Source organism: Sarcophilus harrisii, chromosome 3, assembly GCF_902635505.1.
Source record: "Sarcophilus harrisii chromosome 3, mSarHar1.11, whole genome shotgun sequence".
In the NCBI taxonomy this organism is placed as follows: domain Eukaryota; kingdom Metazoa; phylum Chordata; class Mammalia; order Dasyuromorphia; family Dasyuridae; genus Sarcophilus; species Sarcophilus harrisii.
Window position 1 is genome coordinate 517,121,146 of NC_045428.1, and position 25,779 is coordinate 517,146,924.

General features: G+C 32.8%; 1 protein-coding gene across 3 annotated transcripts in view; it reads right to left on the reverse strand.

Moving 5' to 3' along the window:
* The window catches only part of NOX4 (NADPH oxidase 4), a 232,949-nt gene that overhangs the window by 56,428 nt on the left and 150,742 nt on the right, over positions 1-25,779 (reverse strand). For all 3 annotated transcript variants that reach the window (XM_003764641.2, XM_031961906.1, XM_031961907.1), the window contains one exon: positions 1,466-1,547. In XM_003764641.2, the coding sequence (XP_003764689.1) occupies positions 1,466-1,547 (82 nt within the window). The remainder of the gene's footprint in view (positions 1-1,465; positions 1,548-25,779) is intronic.

Here is a 25,779-nt window from a genome sequence, read left to right on the forward strand (position 1 = left end):
CAGAGTAAGAGACAGAGGAAAAGATGGATGTTGTTATAATTTATCAATTTGATCATGGTTATCCTCCATTTCATGGAATTAAACTATTGCTTAGCTAATAACAATACATCAATGAGCAAATATTTCTTAATCTCCTATTGCCAGCCATTAAAACATTAACTATTTGTATGATACTTAATGCTTTACATAAACTAACTCATTTGAGCCTCAAAACATCCATTCAAGGTAAATAGGGCAAGTATCATTCCTCTCCTTTTACATATGAGGAAACCAAGATTCAGAAATATGTGAGCTGGTACAAAAATCATCAAACAGTAAGCTATGACACTTTTGTGATTTTAGGGCATTTGTTTTAGGAATAAAACACTAAACTGGAGGTGGGAAGGAAAGATAAATTTCTCCTCTCTCTCTCTTAGTATAATGCACTTTAAATTGGACACTAGAACCTGCTTGCTTGTTACTTCTCATTGTCCACTCCTGAATCTCTGATAAGATCATTAAATTCATCTTTAGCATGTGCTTGCTTTCAGGGGCAGCTTCTTAAAATCCAAATGCATCCATCAGCATGAATGAGAGACCCACAAGACAAGAGTAGGGATTAGTCTGACAAAATATCTGCCTGTATCAACACAAAGCGTCAAAGAAATGAGGCTCTAGGAGACACTGATCCAGACGGCTTATTGTCTGAAGTCCCCCAACAACTCCCTAATGACAGAAAGGCTACACTCAAAAGCTACACTTAGCTTTTGACATGGATATGAAGAGCTCAAAATCTATTTTATGGAATTGACTCTGCCTGCAGGGTTTATCCCCAAAGTATATCTAGGATTATGAGGTTTGTGATTCCCTATTCAGAAATCTTAAGCAAAAATCAAATACTTTCCCTACTTCTTAGGAAAGTCATTTCAGATTTCTCTCCACCCCCAGCCTAGTTTCTAGAGAATTAAATCACTTAGGACCAGGAGATCATTATATACTTCAACAACAATACTAGATGATGACCAGTTCTGATGGATCAGGCCATCCTCAGCAACAAGATCAACCAAATCATTTCTAATGGAGCAGTAATGAACTGAACTAGCTATACCCAGAAAAAGAACTCTGGGAGATGACTAAAAACCATTACATTGAATTCCCAATCCCTATATTTATGCACACATGCATTTTTGATTTCCTTCACAAGCTAATTGTACAATAATTCAGAGTCTGATACTTTTTGTACAGCAAAATAATGTTTTGGTCATGTATACTTATTGTGTATCTAAGTTATATTTTAATATATTTAACATCTACTGGTCATCCTGCCATTTAGGGGAGGGGGTGGGGGGGGTAAGAGGTGAAAAATTGGAACAAGAGGTTTGGCAATTGTTAATGCTGTAAAGTTACCCATGTATATATCCTGTAAATAAAAGGCTATTAAATAAAAAATAAAAAAATAAAAAAAAGAGAGAATTAAATCACTTACTTGGGATAATTCCTTGGCTGGATGAAGGGCAGAATCTCTGAATCTTGTCCAGATGGAGGGAGAAGCAAATCTCGAAATCTTTCTGCCAAAAATAAAAAAAAACCCGATATTAAATTGTAGAGAGTCAAGGAAATAATTTAAAAATAGAATCATTTCCTTAAGGTAGTATTTTTTAGTGGAATAGGGAGAAAAGTCATATTGGATATCCCACCACATCATTCCATAGATCATTTACTGAAGAGCAAAATTGACTTGGAATCAGGAAAACTTGAGTTTAAATCTTGCATCAGACACTACTTGCAGATACTAAACAAATCATTTAATTTCTCTAAATTTGTGTTTCTTCATCTATAAAATGGGAACAACAATAATAATAATAAATATATATTTCACAGGATTATTGTAAAGATCATATTCAGCTTATGTGTATGTTTAAAGTATCTTATAAACTTTAAAACTTTAAAGTATAACATAAATGACATTATTATTTTACTAGATACCTATTTTTATATCATAGGCCCTTTTGATTATTTTTATTTTGGCAATGCCACTAACAATTCACTTTCACCTTCTAGTTTTTAATAATAATTTTTTTTTATTTTGAAGAATAAAGAAGGAACACAGAAGCTCAGAGTTAAAGGGAACCTTATAGATCACAAGAACCAATTCACATTTGAATAAGAATTCCTTTGACATCATACTCAACCAATTGACATATAATTTTTGTTGAAGGCCTTCTAAAAAAGAAACTAACAACATTTTGAGTAAATCTATTTTAGTATTAAATAGTTCTATTTGATGGGAAGTTTTCTCTTTTTTTTTAAAAGATATCAATTCAATTTTCCTTACTCATCAATCATCCCTAACCTATCCATAAGGGCTTAAAAAGAATAAGCTTAATTTCTTTTCCCCTTTTAATCGATATCTTAAAATATCTTGACAAAATCTGAATTTAATAAGATAAAATTTAATAAAGATCAATATAAAGTTTGGTACTTGTGTTGAAAAAAACTAATTTCACAAGAACAAGGGAAAGGATAACATGATTAGACAATAATTTGTAAAAAATCTTTTGGTTGTTGTAGAATACAATCTCAACCTGAATAAGAAGTATAATTTGTCAACCAAAATAGCTAAAGAAAATTTAAGCTATAATAAAAGGGGCATTATTTTTCTAAATAAATAAGTGACAATGACATTGCTGGTCAGATGACATCTGAAACAATGTGTTCAAATTATGGGTGCTATAGTTTAAGACTATCATTAATTTAGTGAATGTCAGCTGAAGGGCAAATTAGATATAAAGGATCCATATTCCATGTTACAAGACAGTCTATCAAAGTAACTGGGGATGTAAACCCTGGAGAAGAGAAGACTAAGGTGTCTCATTATAGATATCTTTATGTATTTGGAAAGCTAACTTGTAAAGGATGAAAATGACACAATCATAATTTTACTGTTATATAAGAAATGATAAGCCTGATGATCTTAGAAAAAACATAGAAAAATGAAGCAAATAATGAAGAGCAAAATGAACAGAATCAAGAGAACATTATATACAGTAACAACAGTATTTTTTTCTTTATTTTTAAAACTAAATACAAAATGAGAAAAATAGAAAAAGACAGAAAAAGGAAAAAAATAAACAAACAAGATAATGTCATGTGCCTACCAGAACATTAGGGAAAATTCAAAATATGTAATAAATTTTCATTGCAAAAAAGTATATATATAAAAAACATTATAATCATAACTGTCTTTCCTCTGCTTCCCTGCAGATTATTCTTTGCTATGTACTTTTTTACTTTTTCCTTTTTTTCCTCTTTCATTCCTCCCCCTCCCTAGAACAGATCACAGTTAAGCAAGGATATGTTTATGTATGTCTACATACATACCCACACACACTTACATGTATCTATATACACATACATATATTTACATGCATACACAGTACACTTACACTATATGTATACATAAACATTTATACATTCATAGACATGAATCTAAAACAATATTAATATTGCTGACATAAGAATTCTCTTTTAATTGAATATTTAAGTTTGACTTTAAGATCAATGATTACTAGCCCTACTTTTTTTCCCTAATAAATTCTACTCCTGATTCTTGTTATTTTGCTTGTATATTTTATTTCTTATCCCTGCTAACTCTTCTATTTTAATTCTACTCCTTGCCTAGCTTTTACTTAACCTCCCTTTTTCTTTCCTTCTTTCTTTATTCCACTCTCATTTATTTATATATCTTATTCCCACTCCTACAATCTAAACATCCGTCTGTACTCCGCCTTATCTTATTCCTACCCCCCCTTATTTCTGTATGGATTTTAGATGATGCTATACTTTCCATGTAAATTTCCCAATGTAAATTCCCATTATAAATTTCTGGAATTACCAGTCCCCTTTCTCCCTTTAATGTCTCTGTATTGGTTTTTCCTCTGCACCTCATTTCTATAGCAAATTAAACTATTTTTTTCCTAGATGGTTTTGCTTTTTTTTAGATCATACTCAGCTCTATCCTAATATTTTTGGATTACTGATGTCAATCTTAGACATATGGTTTACATTTCCACATATTAAAACATGAACAATTTGTCCTGAGTCCCTTGAAATTAATCTTTGATGTTGGCTTTTATTTGTTAAATTTTCTACTGAGTTTAGGTTTGGTAGCAATATCTTGAAAATCTATCAGTTCACTGAATGTCCACTTTTTTCCTTCAATAATATGCTTAATTTTTCTGGACATAATAGTTTCAATCACAAGCCTGTTTTGATTGTCAATATAAAATATTTCAGCACTTGTGGTCTTTTAATATAGCTACTGATAAATCCTGTACAATTCTAAGTGTAGCTACACATTTGAATTGTTTATTGTTTGTTTGTTGCAAAATGTTCTCTTTGATTTTGTAGATTTTAAAATTTGGCAATAATATCTCTATGAATTTTCCACAAAGGTTCTCTTAAAGGTGGTAATCATTACTTTTTGTCTATTTCTAGTTTCCATTCTAACATTGCAGGACAATTTTCTTTGATTGTTACTTGTACTAACTACTATATCAAGTTTTTATTTTTGTTTTTTTTCCCCCCACAGTTTTTCAGTAGCCCAATTATTCTTTTCTTTCCTTTTTTTGATCTGTTCTCCAGATCTGTTGTTTTTCTTACAGTGTTTTACATTATCTTCTATTTTTTTCATTTTTAATATTTTGTTTTATTATTTCTTGGTCTCTTACAGCTTTGCTAGCTTCCCCTTGCCCAATTCTAATTTTCAAAGAATTATTTTCTTTTTTGATACTCTGGATCTTCTTTCCTAGTTGGTTGACTTTCTTTTCATAATCTGCTTGCTTGTCCTGGATTTTATTATTGTTATTATTGTTTTTCTTTTTCTTTTAATTTTTCTTGTCTCCCTCGTTTGATTTTTGAGTTCTTCAATAATTTTTTTGAGTTACAAAAGCATTTTTAATTTAATGTCCTCCTCTGAAGATGAATCCCAGTTTTCTGTATTCCCATAATAAGATTCTATGGTTAGGTTCTTTCTCCTTTGCCCGTGGTTGTTATTGTTGTTGTTGTTTTTAATGAGAGCTTATTAGTGTAACCATCTTTAATTCTAGGATGGAAGTCATGGTGCTTCTGATTTAAATTTAGTTTTCTCCTCTAGCCTAGAACCTTAAAACAAGAACTCTAAGCTTCTTTTATGTGTCAGCAGCCAATAGCTTTCTTGCCCCGTTCTCTGTGTATGTTCCTTCTTGCCTAGGGTAGTATTTCAGCAGCACAGTTGGGCGTGGTATTCCTTATCAGCCAAGGTTCCCTCAATATTCTCAGATTCAGAGGGACTCCCCATACTGTCCAGAAGGTGAAAGTTCCTGTGTTTCACCTGAGGCTACCTCGTAACCCAGCTACTCCATGGATTCCTGCTCACTGTTTCAGAGGGGCTAATCTAAAAGTGTTTACACTTCATGTGGCTTAAACCTCCCTCCTGGAGTATTTCTTCAGTAGTGTCCCAGGAGGATGCCTAGTTCTGCCCCAATAGTATTTGTTTTTTACCTATTTCACCCTGACGCACAATTTTGTTTTGTTTGTAGGAGAAATTTGGAGAGCTTGAAATTTTCTGATCTACTCTGTCATATTCCCATAATCTACCTCTCCAGAGTATTGTTTTAAGAATAACTTTGATAGGCGTTGAAAGAATCCATTGAACACCTTCTGAAAAAGACCCTAAAATAAAGACTCCAAGGAATATTGTGGCCAAACTTCAGAATTTTCAGACTAAAGAAAAAATTCTACAAGCAGCAGGAAAAAAACAGTTCAAAGCCAAGGTGCCACAATAAGGGTCACACAAGATCTGGCTGCCTCAACATTAAAGGATCAAAGGGACTGGAATTTGATATTCTGAAGGGCAAAAGAACTTGGAATGCAGCCAAGAATAAACTACCTAGCTAAGCTGAGCATTTTTTTTCCATGGAAGAAGATGGACATTTAATGAAACAGAGGAATTCCATCTGTTTCTAAAGAAAAAAAACAGACTTAAACAAAAAATTTGATGTCCAACAACAGAACTCAAGACAAGTAGAAAAAGCTAAAAGGAACTCTTGAGAACTGTATTTCTGTTGTGGATATACATAAAAACCACATGTATAATTTGATTTTACTGATATAGCATAAAAAAGGGAAGTAGAAATGGAAAGGGAATAACGTTAGAAAAAGGGTAAAGGGGAGATAAAAAGAGGGAAACTACATGCAACGATGAGGCAAAGGAAACCTATCATATCTGAGGGAACTTAGAGAGGGGGAGGAACATTGTGCGAATCTTACTCTCATCAGAGTTGGCTCAAAGAGGAAATAATTGACATATTTGTTTTACAGAGAATCTTCTCTCACCTCATTAAAAAGTGGGAGAGGAAAAGGGAAAAGGAAAAAGAGTAATAAGGGAAGGGTACAAGAAAGGGGAAGGGATTCAAAGGGAAGAAGGAGGGATACTAAAGAGGGAGAGCTGCGGGATGCAAGTGGGACCAATAAGTTTAATACTAAGGAAGGGGGGAAGGAGGGCAAGAAAAAGGAAAGCATAATCTGGGGATATTAGGATGGCAGGAAATACAGAATTAGTAATTTTAACCATAAATGTGAATGGGATGAACTCCCCCATAAAGAGGAGGTGGATAGCAGACTGGATCAAAAGTCAGAACTCTACAATATATTGTTTGCAGGAAACACATTCAAAACAGGGAGATACATACAGAGTAAAGATAAAAGGCTGGAGCAGAATCTGTTATGCTTCAGGTGAAGTCAAAAAAGTAGGGATAGTCATCCTTATCTCAGATCAAGCAAAAGCAAAAATTGATCTAATTAAAAGTGATAAGGAAGGAAACTATATCTTGCTAAAAGGTACTTTAGACAATGAAGCAACATCAGTATTAAATATATATGCACCAAGTGGTATAGCATCTAACTTCCTAAAGGAGAAGTTAAGAGAGTTGCGAGAAGAAATAGATAGCAAAACTATAATAGTGGGAGATCTCAATCTTGCACTGTCAGATTTAGATAAACTAAATCACAAAACAAATAAGAAAGAAACTAAAGAGGTAAATAGAATATTGGAAAAATTAGGTATGATAGATCTCTGGAGAAAACTGAATGGTGGCAGAAAGGAGTATACATTCTTCTCAGCAGTTCATGGAACCTACACAAAAATTGACCATATATTAGGACATAAAGATCTCAAAATGAAATGCAGGAAGGCAGAAATAGTAAATGCTTTCTTTTCAGATCACAATGCAATAAAAACTACATACAACAAAAAGTTAGGTATAAATATATCAAAAAGTAATTAGAAACTAAATAATCTCATCTTAAAGAATGATTGGGTGAAACAGCAAATTATAGACACAATTAATTATTTCACTCAAGATAATGACAACAGTGAGACATCATACCAAAATTTGTGGGATGCAGCCAAAGCGGTAATAAGGGGAAATTTTATATCCTTAGAGGCTTACTTGAACAAAATAGAGAAAGAGAAGGTCAATGAATTGGGCTTGCAACTTAAAAACCTAGAAAAAGACCAAATTAAAAACCCCCAATCAATTACTAAACTTGAAATTCTAAAATTAAAAGGGGAAATTAATAATATTGAAAGTAAAAAAAAAGACTATTGAACTAATAAATAAAACTAAGAGTTGGTTTTATGAAAAAAACCAACAAAATTGATAAACCTTTGGTAAATCTGATTAGAAAAAGGAGAGGAAAATCAAATTAGTAGTCTTAAAAATGAAAAAGGAGAACTTTCCACCAATGAAGAGGAAATTAAAGAAATAATAAGGGGTTGCTTTGCCCAACTTTATGCCAATAAATTTGATAACCTAAGCAAAATGGATGACTACCTCCAAAAATATAGGCTTCCCAGATTATCAGAGGAGGAAGTAAATTGCTTAAATAGTCCCATTTCAGAAAAAGAAGTAGAACAAGCTATTAATCAACTCCCTAAAAAAAAAAAAAAAAAAATCCCTAGGACCAGATGGATTTACATGTGAATTCTACCAAACATTCAAAGAACAATTAGTCCCAATGCTTTGTAAACTATTTGAAAAAATTTACATGTGAATTCTACCAAACATTCAAAGAACAATTAGTCCCAATGCTTTGTAAACTATTTGAAAAAATAGGGAATGAAGGAGTCCTACCAAATTCCTTTTATGACACAGACATGGTACTGATGCCTAACCCAGGTAAGTTGAAAACAGAGAAAGAAAATTATAGAACAATCTCCCTAATGAATATTGATGCTAAAATCTTAAATAAAATATTAGCAAAAAGACTACCGAAAATCATTCCCAGGATAATACACCATGATCAAGTAGGATTTATACCAGGAATGCAGGGCTGGTCCAATATTAGGAAAACTATCAGTATAATTGGCCATATTAATAACCAAATTAACAAAAACCATATATCATCTCAATAGATGCAGAAAAAACATTTGATAAAATCCAACATCCATTCCTATTAAAAACATTTGAGAATATAGGAATAAATGAACTTTTCCTTAATATAATCAGTAGTATCTGTTGGATTCTTTACAAAGTGTTAAGCCATTGGAATTGATAGAGACAATAATTATCTAATTCGTCATGGTTCAATATGATTGATTTGATCTTAGAAGGAGATATATTTTGGGCCAGAACTTGAAACAAGGTACTAAGTACAACTGATGGAAACATTGCTTGTGTTCACACCTTTTGAGAGCTCATAAGTATCTAAGTACTCAATGGAGTTCACACGTTTGAGAGATTTTCAGGGTTTAGTATGGCTTAGTATGAGATATCCAAATTCACACCTCCCTTAGGGCCAGAGAGCACTCTGGGAGATAACCCAGAATCCCTCTCTCTCCTGAAGGGGGTGTTAACCTTTGGGAGATCATATATATGCAGGAAGCTCTTAGAGCTTGAGAGAGTTTTTCTTGGGAGCATTCCCAGGAGTCAGAGAGGAGCATTCTGCAAGAAAGCCTACAAGCCCTATCTTTGAGGCAAGAGAGATTCATCGTATCTTCCAACTTGGTGCTGGCTGGAGGCTGAAGAAAGCAGAGGCAGAAGCCAAGGACAAAGCTGCAAGATCTCTTGGAACCAAGTAGAGAGATAGCCCTGAGCTAACCGGGCCAGATTGAAGGACACAATAAAAGATCTGAACTTTTATCACCTGTGTGTTTTGGAAAAAGAACACCAAGTATCTATTTAAAACCAGCAGTAAGCATCATATGTAATGGGGACAAACTGCAACCATTCCCAATAAGATCAGGAGTGAAACAAGGTTGCCCACTATCACCATTACTATTTAATATTGTATTAGAAATGCTAGCTTTGGCAATAAGAGCTGAGAAAGAGATTAAAGGAATAAGAATAGGCAATGAGGAAGCCAAATTATCACTCTTTGCCGATGACATGATGGTATACTTAGAGAACCCCAGAGATTCTGCTAAAAAGTTATTAGAAATAATCCACAACTTTAGCAAAGTTGCTGGTTATAAAATAAACCCACATAAGTCATCAGCATTCTTATATATCACTAACAAAATCCAACAGTCAGAGTTACAAAGAGAAATTCCATTTAAAGTAACTACTGATAATATAAAATATTTAGGAATCTATCTGCCAAGGGAAAATCATAAACTTTATGAGCAAAACTACAAAACACTTTCCACACAAATTAAGTCTGATCTAACCAACTGGAAAAATATTAAATGCTCTTGGATTGGGCGAACAAACATAATAAAGATGACAATACTACCTAAACTAATCTATTTATTTAGCTCTATGCCAATCAGACTTCCCAAAAACTATTTTGATGACCTTGAAAAAATAACAACAAAGTTCATATGGAAAAACAAAAGGTCAAGAATTTCAAGGGAATTAATGAAAAAAAATCAAATGAAGGTGGCCTAGCTGTACCAGATCTAAAATTATATTATAAAGCAGTAGTTACTAAAACCATCTGGTATTAGCTAAGAAATAGACTAGTTGATCAATGGAATAGGTTAGGTTCATAGGACAAAACAGCCAATAACTTTAATTATCTAGTGTTTGACAAACCCAAAGACCCCAGTTTTGGGGATAAGAATGCATTATTTGACAAAAATTGCTGGGAAAATTGGAAATTAGTATGGCAGAAACTAGGCATTGACCCACACTTAACACCATATAACAAGATAAGGTCAAAATGGGTTCATGATCTAGGCATGAAGAAAGAGATTATAAATAAATTGGAAGAGCATAGGATAGTTTACCTCTCAGACCTGTGGAAGAGGAAGGAATTTATGACCAAAGAAGAACTAGAGATCACTATAGACTACAAAATAGAAAATTTTGATTGTATCAAATTGAAAAGTTTTTGTACAAACAAAATTAATGCAGGCAAGATTAGAAGGGAAACAATAAACTGGGAAAACATTTTTACACTCAAAGGTTTTGATAAAGGACTCATTTCCAAAATATATAGAGAATTGGCTCTAATTTATAAGAAATCAAACCATTCTCCAATTGATACATGGTCAAAGGATATGAACAGACAATTTTCAGATGATGAAATTGAAACTATTACCACTCATATGAAAGAGTGTTCCAAATCACTATTGATCAGAGAAATGCAAATTAAGACAACTCTGAGATACCACTACACACCTGTCAGATTGGCTAGAATGAGAGGGAAAGATAGTGTGGAAGGGTGGTGGGGATGTGGGAAAACAGGGACACTGATACATTGTTGGTGCAATTGTGAACACATCCAGCCATTATGGAGAGCAATTTGGAACTATGTTCAAAAAGTTATCAAACTGTGCATACCCTTTGATCCAGCAGTGTTTCTACTGGGCTTATACCCCAAAGAGATACTAAAGAAGGGAAAGGGACCTGTATGTGCCAAAATGTTTGTGGCAGCCCTGTTTGTAGTGCCTAGAAGCTGGAAAATGAATGGATGCCCATCAATTGGAGAATGGTTTAATAAATTGTGGCATATGAATGTTATGGAATATTATTGCTCTGTAAGAAATGACCAGCAGGATGAATACAGAGAGGATTGGCGAGACTTACATGAACTGATGCTGAGTGAAATCAGCAGAACCAGGAGATCATTATATACCTCAGCAACGATACTGTATGAGAATGTATTCTGATGGAAGTGGATTTCTTCAACAAAGAGAAAATCTAGCTCAGTTTCAATTGATCAAGGATGAACAGAAGCAGATACACCCAAAGAAAGAACACTAGGAAATGAATATAAACTGGTTGCATTTTTGTTCTTCTTCCCGGTTATTTATACCTTCTAAATCCAATTCTCCCTGAGCAACAAGAGAACTGTTGGTTCTGCACACATATATTGTATCTAAGATCTACTATAACCTATTTAACATGTATAGGACTGCTTACCATCTGGGGGAGGGGGTGGAGGGAGGGAGGGGAAAAATAGGAATAGAAGTGAGTGCAAGGGATAATGTTGTAAAAAATTACCCTGGCATGGGTTCTGTCAATAAAACGTTATTAAAAAAAAAAGAATAACTTTGAATGACGAAGTCATTTTGATTATTATAAATATCCAAATTGACTACAAAAGACATTTGAAGGAAGATGCTGTCTGTATCTAGAAAAAAAACTGATGAATAGAAGTATGTTTAGAATTTTAGATATTTATATATATACATATATATGTATATGTATATATATATATATATATACACACATACACATACATCTTTGTGTCTAATTGTAGCCATTTCTAAGGTGGGGTAAGATTATATAATAATTTTATATGTTTAAAGGAATAGCAAGTTATACATAATAGACTTGTAGTTTCATGTACAATCACTTCCTATTCCTCCTATTCTGTATTAGGGAGATGTATATGTTATTTAAATTCAGAATAAAATAAATATAAAGTTTTAGAAAAAAATGACATGAAAAAAGAATATATCCAGTGAGCAAAATAAGGAGGTAGATTGAATTTTAAAAGAAGCAAATTTAGGCTTAATATGAAGGAGACAATATCCTAATCATTGTAGGTATTACAAAGTGGATTGAGCCTAAAAGAGGCAGGGGCTTCCCTCCACTTCTGGTGGCCTTCAGAGTGTAAATGACCATTTCTCAGATATGCTACAGTACAGATTCCTAAATGTCTAAAGATTAGGCACTACTGCTGAGATCACTACCAAATTTAGGATTTTGTAGTCACACACATAGTGACTTGCTCCTGTCTATGCATATCACTATATATTTAGTATATACATAAATGGGAGTGTATGCACATATATATCCATGCATCTATATACACAGTTGTATATGTTTATGTGTATGCGCACATATGTGTAAATACATTAAGGCACACAAACACACATATATGTACGTGTTTAAAAGATAAATCCTCCTTTGATACCATATCATGACAGAGAGTAAGCTAAGTTCTCAAAGGCTACAATAGCAGTATTTAGGAGATTCTGATTCTGTGGTCTAAGTCAGTCAACTCATTAAATCCAGACAATTCCTATTGGCTCGCTATTGAGCAATGAGATTTTATTTTATTTTTTTACTATAGAAAAATGTAAAACAATGGAAATAGAGAATAAGCTTTCATTTTGTATGGTTACTTTCTGTTTTTGTAATGATGGTGACAGAATAATCAGAAGAGAAGCATAAAGTATTAAGGAACATAAAGTTTTTATATTATAAAATAATTTTAATTTTGACTACTTGCCAAACTGTTCCTACTTATAATGGCCAAATATTATAACCAACAAATCCAATGGTCAGTAAGTGGACATATTCCTAGAGCATCTGAATCATGTCAATACTGATATTTTTGCTATGAATGATATTAGAAGAAATAAATAACTTGTAGTCTCATGGAAGGATGGCTTATAAGAACTTTCTTGAAAAAAAACAAAATGAATGTATTGGACTTTATCATGTGTCCAAAGAGTACAAAGCAATGATGTTTAATGCCACATCTGGTTATCATATATTGCAATATCAATGATGAGTGCATTTGCAAAAGAACACAATGAAAAAATTGGAGCTTATGCAACAATCTTCACTGTAGAGGTCAAAGTGGTAGAGAAATTGTAGGAAAAACTTAATAGATTCCTATTAAAATATCATACATTGATACTTGATACTTATTAACACCTAACAATAATAATAGAGCATTAATGTTTGCAAATCATTTATGCCATCTTCACAACAACTTGGTGAGGGGGGTTATTATTATTGTTCTCATTTTTCACATGACAAAACTGAGGCAGATACAGCTTAAATGACTCAGATAGAGTTAAATAGCTAGGAAGCATATGACAATAAGGCTTAACCCATAGCAAGTAAAACAGATAAGTAGAAAAGTTGAGGATGGTGAGAGGTGAAATTCAAATAATTGTTTGGAAAAAAATATTTAAAAGGCTAAAACTTCAAAATTTACAAAAAGTCTCATCCATATATACATATACATATATATATATATATATATATATATATATATATATTTCCTCAAAAAAGAACTTGTAGATACTGGATAATAGAGAATAAAATTGAATATTTTAATATAACATGATTTTTATTGTTGTAGAATTTATCCCTGAATCAGTGCACAGATTAAAACTCATTATAGCTAATGTCAGAATTTATAAAGACCAAAAAGAAAGAATTATAATGAGAAGAAATGACATTCAATTAAAATAATCAATCCTTAATTATTTAAATGAAAAATGAACAATAGAAATTGCCCATAATAACTTTATATATAAGTTTAAATAACTGAGTAATTGCAAATAATTTGAAAGCCAAGATGGTAAAGTAAAGGCAGGAACTCACATAAGCCCTTCCAAATTAATGTCCAAACGATATTCAAAATAATGCCTCAAAACAATAAGTGGAGTGAGAGAACCAATAAAAAGACGGAATGAAACAATTTTTCCAGCTTAAGACAGCTTAAAAGGATGTCAGGAAAAGTCTGTCTCGTTGGAATGGAATTGGAGCACTCTGGCACAAATCAAACTTCAGCAAGCCAGCAACAGGTCTTGGAGGCAACTGAATTAGTGGTGGCAGTGGCTTTTGGCGCTCTTAACCCACAAATGGTAAGGAAATCTGACAAATGGTCAGAAAGGGATCTGCTAGCTCTAGGAACAGAATGCTATTGAATTGCTCATATACAATTCAGGATTATAGTTCCAGGATGAGGAGAAGCACTAGCAGGAACAGGGACCCTCTGATAATAAATATCAGACATATCATTTAAAAGACACACTTTTGCCTCAGATTTTCTCCAATGTGATGGAATGAAATGTACAGATCAAAGAAGATACTGTATGGATGATGATAGCTTTTAGATGATCCAATTTGTGAATGATATTTTATTTATTATATCAAGCCTCAAGACAATGCAGATCCTCCAGGAAGAGGGCTATAATGACTTAAAGGAATTTGGCTGTCCAACAACACAGAGAAGACAAAGTGGATGAACAATGTCTATTATCCAAATTTCAACATGTCATGTATTTTAATGGAAACCATGTAGATCATGTCCAAACATGTATAATTGAAAAGATAGTATAAATGGAAAATATGCTGTGCACAAAGTTAAAAGGGGGAATTAGCTGGATTGTTTTAGAAAAATTGCCCAAGTAAATTCTAGTGAAAGTAAACATGGATCTTTTCATCTTCAGGAATCATTGGATTCTCTGAGACATAGTTTCTCAGAGAATCCAATGATTCCTAAGATTCCATTACTAATGTTTTGTCGATGTTCTTATTTTTCAAAATATAAAACAGCAATGCCTCTCAAAGAATCACAAAAAAATTCAGTTGAGATCTTCTAGGTAGTTATGACTAATGCATAGAACATACATGATACATCATATAGTTAATGAGGAACTCTGAAGAATAGGATAAAAGAAGTCATCAAATAATTTGGTCTGATGAAATAGACTTGGTTAGACTGATACAATTGTAGTGTCTCATTTTCATCCTTTAGCTGAAATGGTACTGTTGGGATAAACTTTATTCCATTATTTTCCTTCTGCTTAGCATTCCTTCTTTCTTAATAAGACTGTATAGAAAATATCTTCAATTTTGCAAGCTTTTTAGATGACAGAGTATTCTCCCACTGGTATCTAAACAATTTCGAAATTTCGTCTAAAACAATATAGAAGGCTGAACCTTGCAGGTCTCTAGGACTTTGATGTAGATTCTCCCTCTCGTCTGACCCACCCATGTGCTTCTCACTGAATGCATGGAGATTGCACACTGCATCCCTGCTCTAGCAGCTATTTTTCTCTTTCCCTTGGGTCTAGAAATAAACTCTGGTGAAGCTGTATCTGTGAGGAATGACACTTATCTTTATTCCCCTGAACTACAGAATTGTATGAGAAGAAGAGAAGTTGATTTGTTTCCATGGTAAATGTGACAGATGACAAATGCATTTCCAGAGTGACTTAAGTTTTTTTCATGTGACTTCAGTGGCACCCTTGCAATTTCAGGAGAAAGAAAGGTCTCCAACATGTTGGGTAGATTCCATATAATGAACTTTTGAGATAACAAGAGCTACATAATATGGACAGGAATGATAGGGTGTCATCTACATCATTGGAAGAAATGCCCAGATTGAGATGATCAGAATTCCTTGAGTATTTAAGATGAAATAATTTCTTAAGTGTCACATAGCCCTTCAAATTCCTATCAACATAGTGACAAGGTAGTTCTACCTTATAAATGGGCTGTGTTCCAAAAAATCCATTTATATCTGGTTGGATGTTGGAATCTTTTTTTCTCTACAAGCAAAATATGCTACAAATTATGATAATTTCTTCCTACTTGTTTATAAAAACAAGTACAACCTATAATATTGATCTAAAAAAACACTGTATAAATGTAGTAAGATGAGAGAAATATTATAGAATTGATTTTTAAAAACCCACTAAATTTACTATAAAATTAATAAATGTAATATAAATTAATAATAATACTATAAAATTATTTTAACATCCAGCAGGATTTTCCATGAAATTAGCACAGCTATAAATTCTAATCTCTATGGCAGGTTCCTAATCTTGTCTAAAATATGATAGGCAGCTGAAGGAGATTAAGTGGCTCTATTTCTAAGGAAATCATCCTTTAGTTCCCAAGTTTCTTGCTTCATTTGAGTAACTAGAAATGGAAGAAGGGATGCAAATTCAAAATGACCATCCAAACAAATATATGGTTTTAATTGTGAACAGGGGTGTGGAAAGAGGTGCTTTAAAACTATTAAATTATGTATTAATCAGCTAAAAAAGGGATCCTGGACTCCCTGATATAGAGTCATTCTTTGCATGTATGGTACACACATACCTATTTGGGAGTGAGTCTCAAGAAATTCTTAATAAGTAACAGAAGAGTAAGGAAGTGCTAAAAGAATTCCTATAAGTTGGCAGCATCAGCAGGGAACAAGAGACCTGTATTAGGACATTTTCTATAACAACAACAAGGTTAGGGAAAATGACCAGAGACAAACCTTATAGCATTATAGATTGGGAGCTAGAAAGGATCTCAGAGGCCATCTTGTACAAGCCTTTCATTTCGTAGATTAGAAACTAAGGCCCAGAGAAGTTAAATGTTGTTTCTAAGACTAAAGAGATATATAACAAAGTCAAGATTTTAATTTAAGTTCTCAGACATATAGAGGGAAAAAATGAATTTTGAACTTATATGATTGAGTAAGCAAGTGACCATAGAGAGTATACTTTTATTTTTAATTGTTATTAATGTAACATATACTATGGAACATTACCAGGAATATTGGATTCTGAATTGCATAATTTTTTTATTATAGCTTTTTATTTACAAATTATATGCATGGGTAATTTTACAGCATTGACAATTGCCAAACCTTTTGTTCCAATTTTCCTCCTCCTTCCCTCCCAATCCCTCCCCCCAATGGCAGGTTGACCAATACATGTTAAATATGTTAAAGTATATTTAATTTATACTTTATATAATTTATTATATATATAATTTAATTTATAAATTAAATACAAAATAAGTATACATGTCCTAATAGTTATTTTGCTGTACAAAAAGAATCAGACTTTAAAATAGTGTTCTATTAGCCTGTGAAGGAAATCAAAAATGTAGGCGGACAAAAATAGAGGGATTGGGAATTCTATATAATGGTTTGTAGTCATCTCCCAGAGTTCTTTCACTGGGTGTGGCTGGTTCAATTCATTACTGCTCTATTGGAATTGATTTGGTTTGTCTCATTGCTGAAGAGGGCCATGTCCATCAGAATTGATCATCATATAGTATTGTTTGAAGAATATAATGATCTCCTGGTCTTGCTCATTTCACTCAGCATCATGTAAATCTCTCCAGGCCTTTCTGAAATCATCTTGCTGGTCATTTCTTACAGAACAATAATATTCCATAATATTAATATACCACAATTTATTCAGCCATTCTCCAATTGATGAGCATCTACGCAGTTTCCAGTTTCTGGCCACTACAAAGAGACCTGCCACAAACATTCATGCACATACAGGTCCCTTTTTCCTTTCTTTAAGATTTCTTTGGGATATAAGCCCAGTAGAAACACTGCTGGATCAAAGGGTATGCACAGTTTGATAACTTTTTGAGCATAGTTCCAAATTACTCTCCAGAATGGCTGGATGTATTCACATGAAATGCATAATTTATAATATCATAGGAGAAAGACCAACTGCTTAAAACCCCAGTAAAGGCATACCTCAAAAGGCAATGTAATATTCTAGTCTGACTGCATCACAACAGAATGTAGATTAGATGACAAGAATGACAAGGCAGGAGGTAGTTAACTTTTCACTTACTGAAAAATTGAACACTTCTCCCAAAGAGCCAGAAAGTTAAGCTTTATAGCAATTAACATTTGCCAATTACTGGTGGATATTAAATCATTAATGGGCAGAAAGCTTATAAAGAAGGACAGAAAGAAAATATTCATTTTATTTATATTAATATTATTATAAGAGTAAATAAAATGCATGTCTGTGTACTATCTACAATCCATCCAATATGCTCAAGATCTAAAACTAAACAATCCCAGGAAGGCTTTATTAATTTTTAATTATTCCTCTTTCCCACTTCTAAGTTATATCCTCTAACTTTGCTAAAAGCATAATATTGACTAGTGCTCTGCTAATATGAATTATTATGAAGATGTCTCTTACAAAGATTAAATGCCTAGGAAATTATTCCCATGATAAACTGCTCTTGATTTCCAATAAAACTCCCCAGCTATCATGCAAGCCTGCTCAAATGTAGCACTTTAGGATATGGTTTATCTTTTTTTCAAAATATATTTTTCTCTTACATTTTTTCTTGGAGTAGTCAACAACATCCTAACCAAGCCACAAAATAATTACTACTATCAAAAATTTTTTTAAATAATCCCAAAGAAAGGAAAATGATTTTGGGATTGAATAATTATTTCGAGAACTCTACTTTTCTTGGGATGTGGCACAAGTAAGATATTTATGTATATTGTTCTACAGAAGCAATAAACAATTCTTGGGTTTTATTTTTAAAAGCCACTATGAGAATATTTGCAGGAATAAACACCTGTGATTTAATCCCTTTGGTAATTTGTATGAAGATGATACAGATCAGCAGTTCTGATCCATATATTTAGAGCTGGGAGGGAACTTGGCAGCTATCTATTCATATCCCCTCATTTTCCAGTGTGGACTTGGAAAGATAAGTGACTTGCCTAGGGTCACAAAAATGGGAAGTGGCAGAGGAAGGATTTGAATCTAGGTCCTTTGCAAATTTAAAGCTTTTTCCACTCTGCCCATCATGCTTCTGTATATATCAAATATCTAGGACACTGAGAGATTCACTGACTTGCCTCTGGTCAAAGAGGCATCAAAAATAAGATTTGAATCCAAGTGTTCCCAAATTCAAAAGCAGCTCTCTCTCTCTCCACTAAGCATGCTGTCTTTTTACCATTATCATACTTAATATTATATTTGTGTGTATGTATATATATGTAACAATTTATAATTAGATGATGAAAATATAATCATGTAAAAAAATTAAATACTGATTGCAATACAAATGAAATAAATGCTAAAGGATATTAGAATACACTTTAAATGCAATGATCTTGATGAAAATGGATTTAAAATGAAATAAGGTTCACTCCTTTCAGAAGAACACTAGACTACAGGTCTAGAATGCTGCATAAGCTATCAGATAAGTTTCTACATTACTTTTTTGCTTTATTGATAATTCTAGAAAGGCAAATGTACTGGGAGGAGTCCATAGTGTAAAAGCAATAGGCAAGAATAAACATTTAAAATAATACGCCATTACAAAATAATGTGTATATTTAGTAACATTTGATTAGGATGCTGGCTCCACTCAGATTTATGACCATTTAATTTTTTTTCTAAAATGTTTTTTACCTCTTTTTAAAATATTTGTTGAAAAATGTCTCAGGGATGGAAGAAAGGAGTAATATATTCAGAAATGAATGAGTTGAAATAGTCGATGATTGTAGTAATCTCCTGTTTGATAAATCCAAAAACTTTAGCTTCTGGATGATAACCCACTATCTGACAAAAATTGGTGAGAAAACTAGAAAACAGTAGGGCAGAAACTAGGCATAGCCCAATATATCATACTCTATGCCAAGATAAGTTCAAAATGGGTTTATGGTTAAGATACAAAAGATGATACTATAAGCAAATAAGAACACTGGATAGTCTACTTGTCAAATCTTTGGAGAAAGAGTGAACTTATGATCAAACAAGAAACAGAGAACATTATAAAATGCAATATTTTGATTATATTAAATTAAAAAGGTTTTTCACAAACAAAACCAATGCAGCCAAGATTAGAAGGGGAAAATAAAAGTGCTAGATAAAAAGAAAAGTGCAAGATTTTTTTTTATTGCCATCATTTCTGATAAAGGCCTCAATTCTCAAATATATAGATGAGTGACTCAAATTTGTAAGAATAGAAGTCATTCCCCAATTGATAAATGGTCAAATGATATGAACAATTTTCAGATGAAGAAATTAAAGCCATCTATAGTTATATGAAATGCTCTAAACTACTATTGTTTACAGGAATGCAACTCTGAAGTAGCACATCTCATACCTAATTATTGGGTAAGATGACAGGAAAAGATAATGATAAACATTGAACGGGATGGGAAGAAACTGACCCAGCCATCCTGGACACCAATTAGAACTGTGCTCAAAGAGATATAAAACAGTGCATACTCTTTGATCTGCAGTATCACTACTGGGTCTGTGTTCCAAAGACACAGTGGGAAAAAAGGCTCACAAGTGCAAAAATGTTTGTAGCAGATCTTTTTTGTAGTAGCAAAGAATTGGAAACTGAGTGGATGCCCATCAGTTGAGGAATGAATGAATAGATTATAATATGTGAATCAAAAATGGAATATTGTTCTTAAGAAAACTGATGCTAAGTGAAACGAGCAGGACCAGGAGATCATTATATACTTCAACAACAATACTATATGATGACCAGTTCTGATGGACCTGGCCATCCTCAGCAACAAGATCAACCAAATCATTTCCAATGGAGCAGTAATGAACTGAACCAGCTACGCCCAGAGAAAGAACTCTGGGAGATGTCTAAGAACCATTACATTGAATTCCCAATCCCCATATTCATGCCCACCTGCATTTTTTATTTCCTTCACAAGCTAATTGTACAATATTTCAGAGTCTGATTCTTTTTGTACAGCAAAATAACAATTTGGTCATGTATACTTAAAAAAAAAAAAAAAGAAATAATGTGCAAGCTGATTTCAAAAAAGCCTGGAAAGACTTAGATGAACTGTTGCTGAGTGAAGTAAGAACAAAAATATTGTACTCAGTAACAGCAATAGTATGTGATGATCAATGATGATAGACAGCATTTCTCAGCAATACCGCAATTAAAGACAATTCCAGCAGACTTGGGATGAAAAATATCATCTGCATCCAGAAAAATAATTAAGGGAACTGAATGCTGATAGAAGAACATTATTTTCACCTTTGTTTATTTGCTTTTTTCCCCTCATTGTTTCCCCCTTTTGTTTTGATCTTTATTTCATAAAATAACTAATATGAAAATATGTTTAAAATAATTATACATGTATAACCTATATCAGATTGCTTGCTGCCTTAGGGAGAGGGGAAAGGAAGGAGAAAAAAAATTGAAACTCAAAAATCTTACAAAAATTAATGTTGAAAATAATCTTTATATATAATTGGAAAATAAAATACTAATGAAAAGAAAAAGTGTTCTGTAAAAACAAAAGGTGTCAACATAAAATTTAAATTCAATTAATTTTTTAAAGTTCATCATGCATTCTATTCTTCGTCTTTCAAAATAAGACCATTTATTTATATTTTTGTCAAAAATATCAGTTAATTTCCAATACATCTACCTCCTACTGAGATTTTATTTATATTAAAAATGATGTTATATTTAAACTAGTTTAAAAGGTATCATAAAAGAAGTTACATGGCTAGCCAATCTGAGTAGCCCAGTACTTGATATTAATGGAGTTGAAGCAGCACTTGATTTGACAATCATCAATAAAATTGAGCAACCTACATAGTGAGAAGAAAATAGCCTGACAACCTAGTTTATTCTTAGCAAGAAGGCATACACATGAAGCAATCCTTTCCAAACATAATTTAAAAGTGTTTGCCACACTATTCTATCAAATTATTCCTCATTTTCTTCATTAAATTCACAAAATAGAAAAGGTACATAAAAATCCATTGACCATACATTTATTAAGTATAATACCTACTTTTAGGTATGACTACCTACTACATACCTACAGTGTGCTGACAGCATATACTTGTTTTCTTAAGACAAAAAGCAAAAGAAGACTATGTGCATAGATAGACCTCTTAGAAGATACCACAACTGCACGAGAAAACACACACACACACACACACACACACACACACACACACACACATTTTTTCCTATACATTATCTCTTCATTTGTCTACCACATTTTGATATTTCTTCTTCTTTTTATTCCTCATCATAAAAATAATGGGAAATGTTAGATTTGGATTGAAAACTAGGTGAGACACTTATCTAGCCACATGTTTATGGAAAAACTACTTTACCTAACACTGCTTTTCTCATCTGTAAAATGGCAATAATAATAATGAAATGACTAACCTTACCAAACTGTTGTGATGTAATTTCTAAACTTTAAGTGGATATAAAAATATGGCCTTTTTTTGTTGATGGGAATAGGGAAGTACAACTCCCTCTTTAATCATAGTAGCTCCAAGTATAGAAACTCATTTAGCTAAAGTTGATCAGCAACCAATTTTATATAGTCTTGAAGTAAGTATGATTAGTTGGTTTGGAGTCAGGACAGCCAGATTCAAATTTCACCTGCAAACCTATTTTCTATCACTGGGAAAATATCTTTTTTTTTTTTTTGGACCTTTGTTTTCTCATCTGTTAAAAATATAGATAGATAGATAGATAATTATATGTATAAGATCTACCTCATGGAGTTATTTTGAGTTTCAAAAGAACCACTAATCAATCAATCAACAAATATTTATTAAGCACCTATTATGTGCTAGGCATTGTGCCTAGTGCTTTGCAAGCATAAAATATAATATAAATATAAATTATTATTATTATCATTTTACTGATAGATATGATGACACAATGGATATCAAGCTAGCTTTGAAGATAAGAAAACCTCTGATGCATAATATGTGACCTAGGTAAATCACTCAACTCCTCAATAATCTAGGCAATACTCAAAGATTTTACATTTTAACGAAGATACCAGAATGTACTTATAGAATATTTCTTCACTTGAGAGATCTCTATATGAATAAAAAAATACAAGTCAAGTTCCTAAACTTATAATTTTGTTAATAATAGCTAACATTTATATACCATCTACTATGTATTAGGTATTTCTTAGACATTTCACAATTAATTTTTCATTTGATCCTTACAACAACTTTGAGAGACAGGAGTTGTTATTATCCCCATTTTATAGCTATGGAAACTGAAACATATAGAGGTTAAGTGAGTTGCCTACGGTCACATAGCTAAATCAGTGTCTGAGGCTTGACTTGAATTTAGGTCTTCTTGACTGGAAGGTCTAGCACTCAATTTATTGTGCCAACTAGCTTCCTGGTAATTCTGTAATTATTAGATGTTAGATAATTTACTGGGACCTTACCCAGGGTCACATGGCTTACATATATTAGAAACAAAACCTGAACTCAGTTCTGCTAAATTCCAAGGATGACCCTTCATCCAGTATACTATGATGCTTAGTATAATCATCGTCATCATCATCACCATCAATTATTTGAGAATAGGGAGATAGAAGGAATAAATTGAAATTAAATTGTCATAATTAATTTTTAAAATTACTTTCAATTCTTCATTATACTAGGCAAAAACCCAAGGGAGATAATTAACTACTTACTACCTATAGTTCCTATTTGATTAGATCTAGTAGCACAAAGAACACCATGCACATTCATGTTTGTTTACAGATTGACAAACTGCTCTAATTTCTATAATCTTTTAACCATAATCTTTTATTTGCAACCTTCATGCCTTACACCAAAACTACATAGTTTAAGCTCTGTGTAGGACTGCCAATTGCCATTTCATTAACATGGCTGAAAAGGGCCAGAAGATTTATTCTGTAACCTGATAGTGTGATGAGTTGACTAATAATGCGATAATCTCTGAACATGCTTTTCTATCAGTATGGAATTTATCTTAATTAACACAGGCTTCCTCAGATTTTGATTCCCTCTTCTCCTCCTCTTTTCAAATTGCTGGAATGCCCTCAGTAACTTTAGGCATTCAATTATATTAAATTCAGCATTATGGGAAATACAGAATAAGGAAATGTACTTAATGGTTTTAAAACAGAGCTGGAAATTCCACTTTTAGTAAATCTGTTTTCAACTTTTGTAGACAACTGTGGCAACCTTCAAATAAGTTACTCAATCTATATTATGCTCATTTATATTATATGAATGAATAGTTATAATATTTCCTGGCTTCCTCAATTGCTTTGTGGGTAAACTCATAAATCATAAAAGTGACTATTTGGAACAAGAGGATGAGATAATATGAAAAATATAGAATGGCAGATGAAGCTGAAACTATTCAAACACTGTCTCTATCTCCACCCATTCCAGGTCTTTTGGGTTTAGCAGGGTTATTATTATAACAGCTTTAACAATAAATTGCTTACTTTAAGATGAGAGACATATAATGGCCCATGATGTTCATATGTTCCAGAAGGTTCCAGAGGTTTCCTTTTCTTTGACTTTAGCAAATTCATTTTAGGTGAAAAGTTGTGATTTCAGTCATAATCCCTTCAATCAAAGTTGATAAACATGTATTAAATGTCTACTGTATGATGGGCATTGTCCTAAGCACTAGGCATTTAAGGAAAGGATATAATGAAAGTAATAAGAAAGACTTTGCCCTTAAGTAGCTCACAATGGGGGAAAATAATATGAATAGGAAAGGGGAGGAAAGAGAGAATGATGAAATAGTTACTATTAGACTGGGATATGAGTTACATAGTTATTTTCATATTGTATATTTAAGATTATCTGGAGATGATGACGTATAAGAGAACATTGAGATGGGAAACAATGAGATGTATGAACCTGCACCTTCTTATATGGTGGAGGATCTGGGAGAAGTTCTCTAATATCTACCCTCCACCCTCTCTAATCAGAGGTGGGGAGGAACTCCAGGGAACATGAGTATCAAAGAAGTCTGAGTTTCATAGCTGACTTCCTATTGTAGAATATTTCTGGAGATAATGAATTCCAGAACAAATGGGAAATGATGAGAAGAATGACCTGAGTATTCTCCTTATATGATGAAGAATATTGAAAGAACTCACTGATGTCCACCTTCCTTTCTCTCCAATCAGAGAGAGGGAAGGGCTCCAGGGGCAAGCTCTATTAGGAAAATTCTAAACATTTAGATAGGGGTTGAGCTCCTTACTAACCTTATATTTATTTGTATTTCTAATTACCTCCTGGTATCTTTGGATAATGTTATTTTATAAAAAGCCTATTAGGAATGAAACAGTAGAATAAATTATACTGTCTTTGGAGAAGCAGGAACCAGGAAAGGAAGGAGGGATAGAGCCAACTTTCAGAATATCCCTCTTCCCAGATCTTATCTCTGACGACTGTTATATATATAGTCATGTTATATATATATAGTCATACTGGTATATGATATCACTCTTCTCATCACAATACAATTCTAATTTTGTCTCTTGGGAAGATGCTGGAATTACATGTTTGTTCCAACTTTTGAAGTGAATGTAGTTCTAAACAGCTTGGTAAAAACCCTGAATATGATCAAGTTTTCTTAGTGTATCCAAAATAAAATTCTTGTGCAATGTCACTACTGTTTGAAGGACTTCCAAAAATTTAGTGGAAAGCCTATAAATAAGAGTGATTAAGCATCTTATCACTTATCATTTAAATGAAGTGGGGTTGAGTAAAGTAATATCCCCATCATTAAAAAATTGCTTCTTAATTGTTTTTAACTACTTCTTTGGGCAGGATTGTGGGAAGATGGTGGAGCATATCAGAAAATTACAAGCATTGTAGATTTTCCCCACAAATAAAACAATAGTGAATGAAAATAGACCCATGAAAAGCAAATAAGATTTGCGGCAGAACAAGGATCCTCCTGGAATATCTCAAGAGGGCTCAAAGAAAGACCCCAGGATGGAGAATTAACGCCTGTGAAC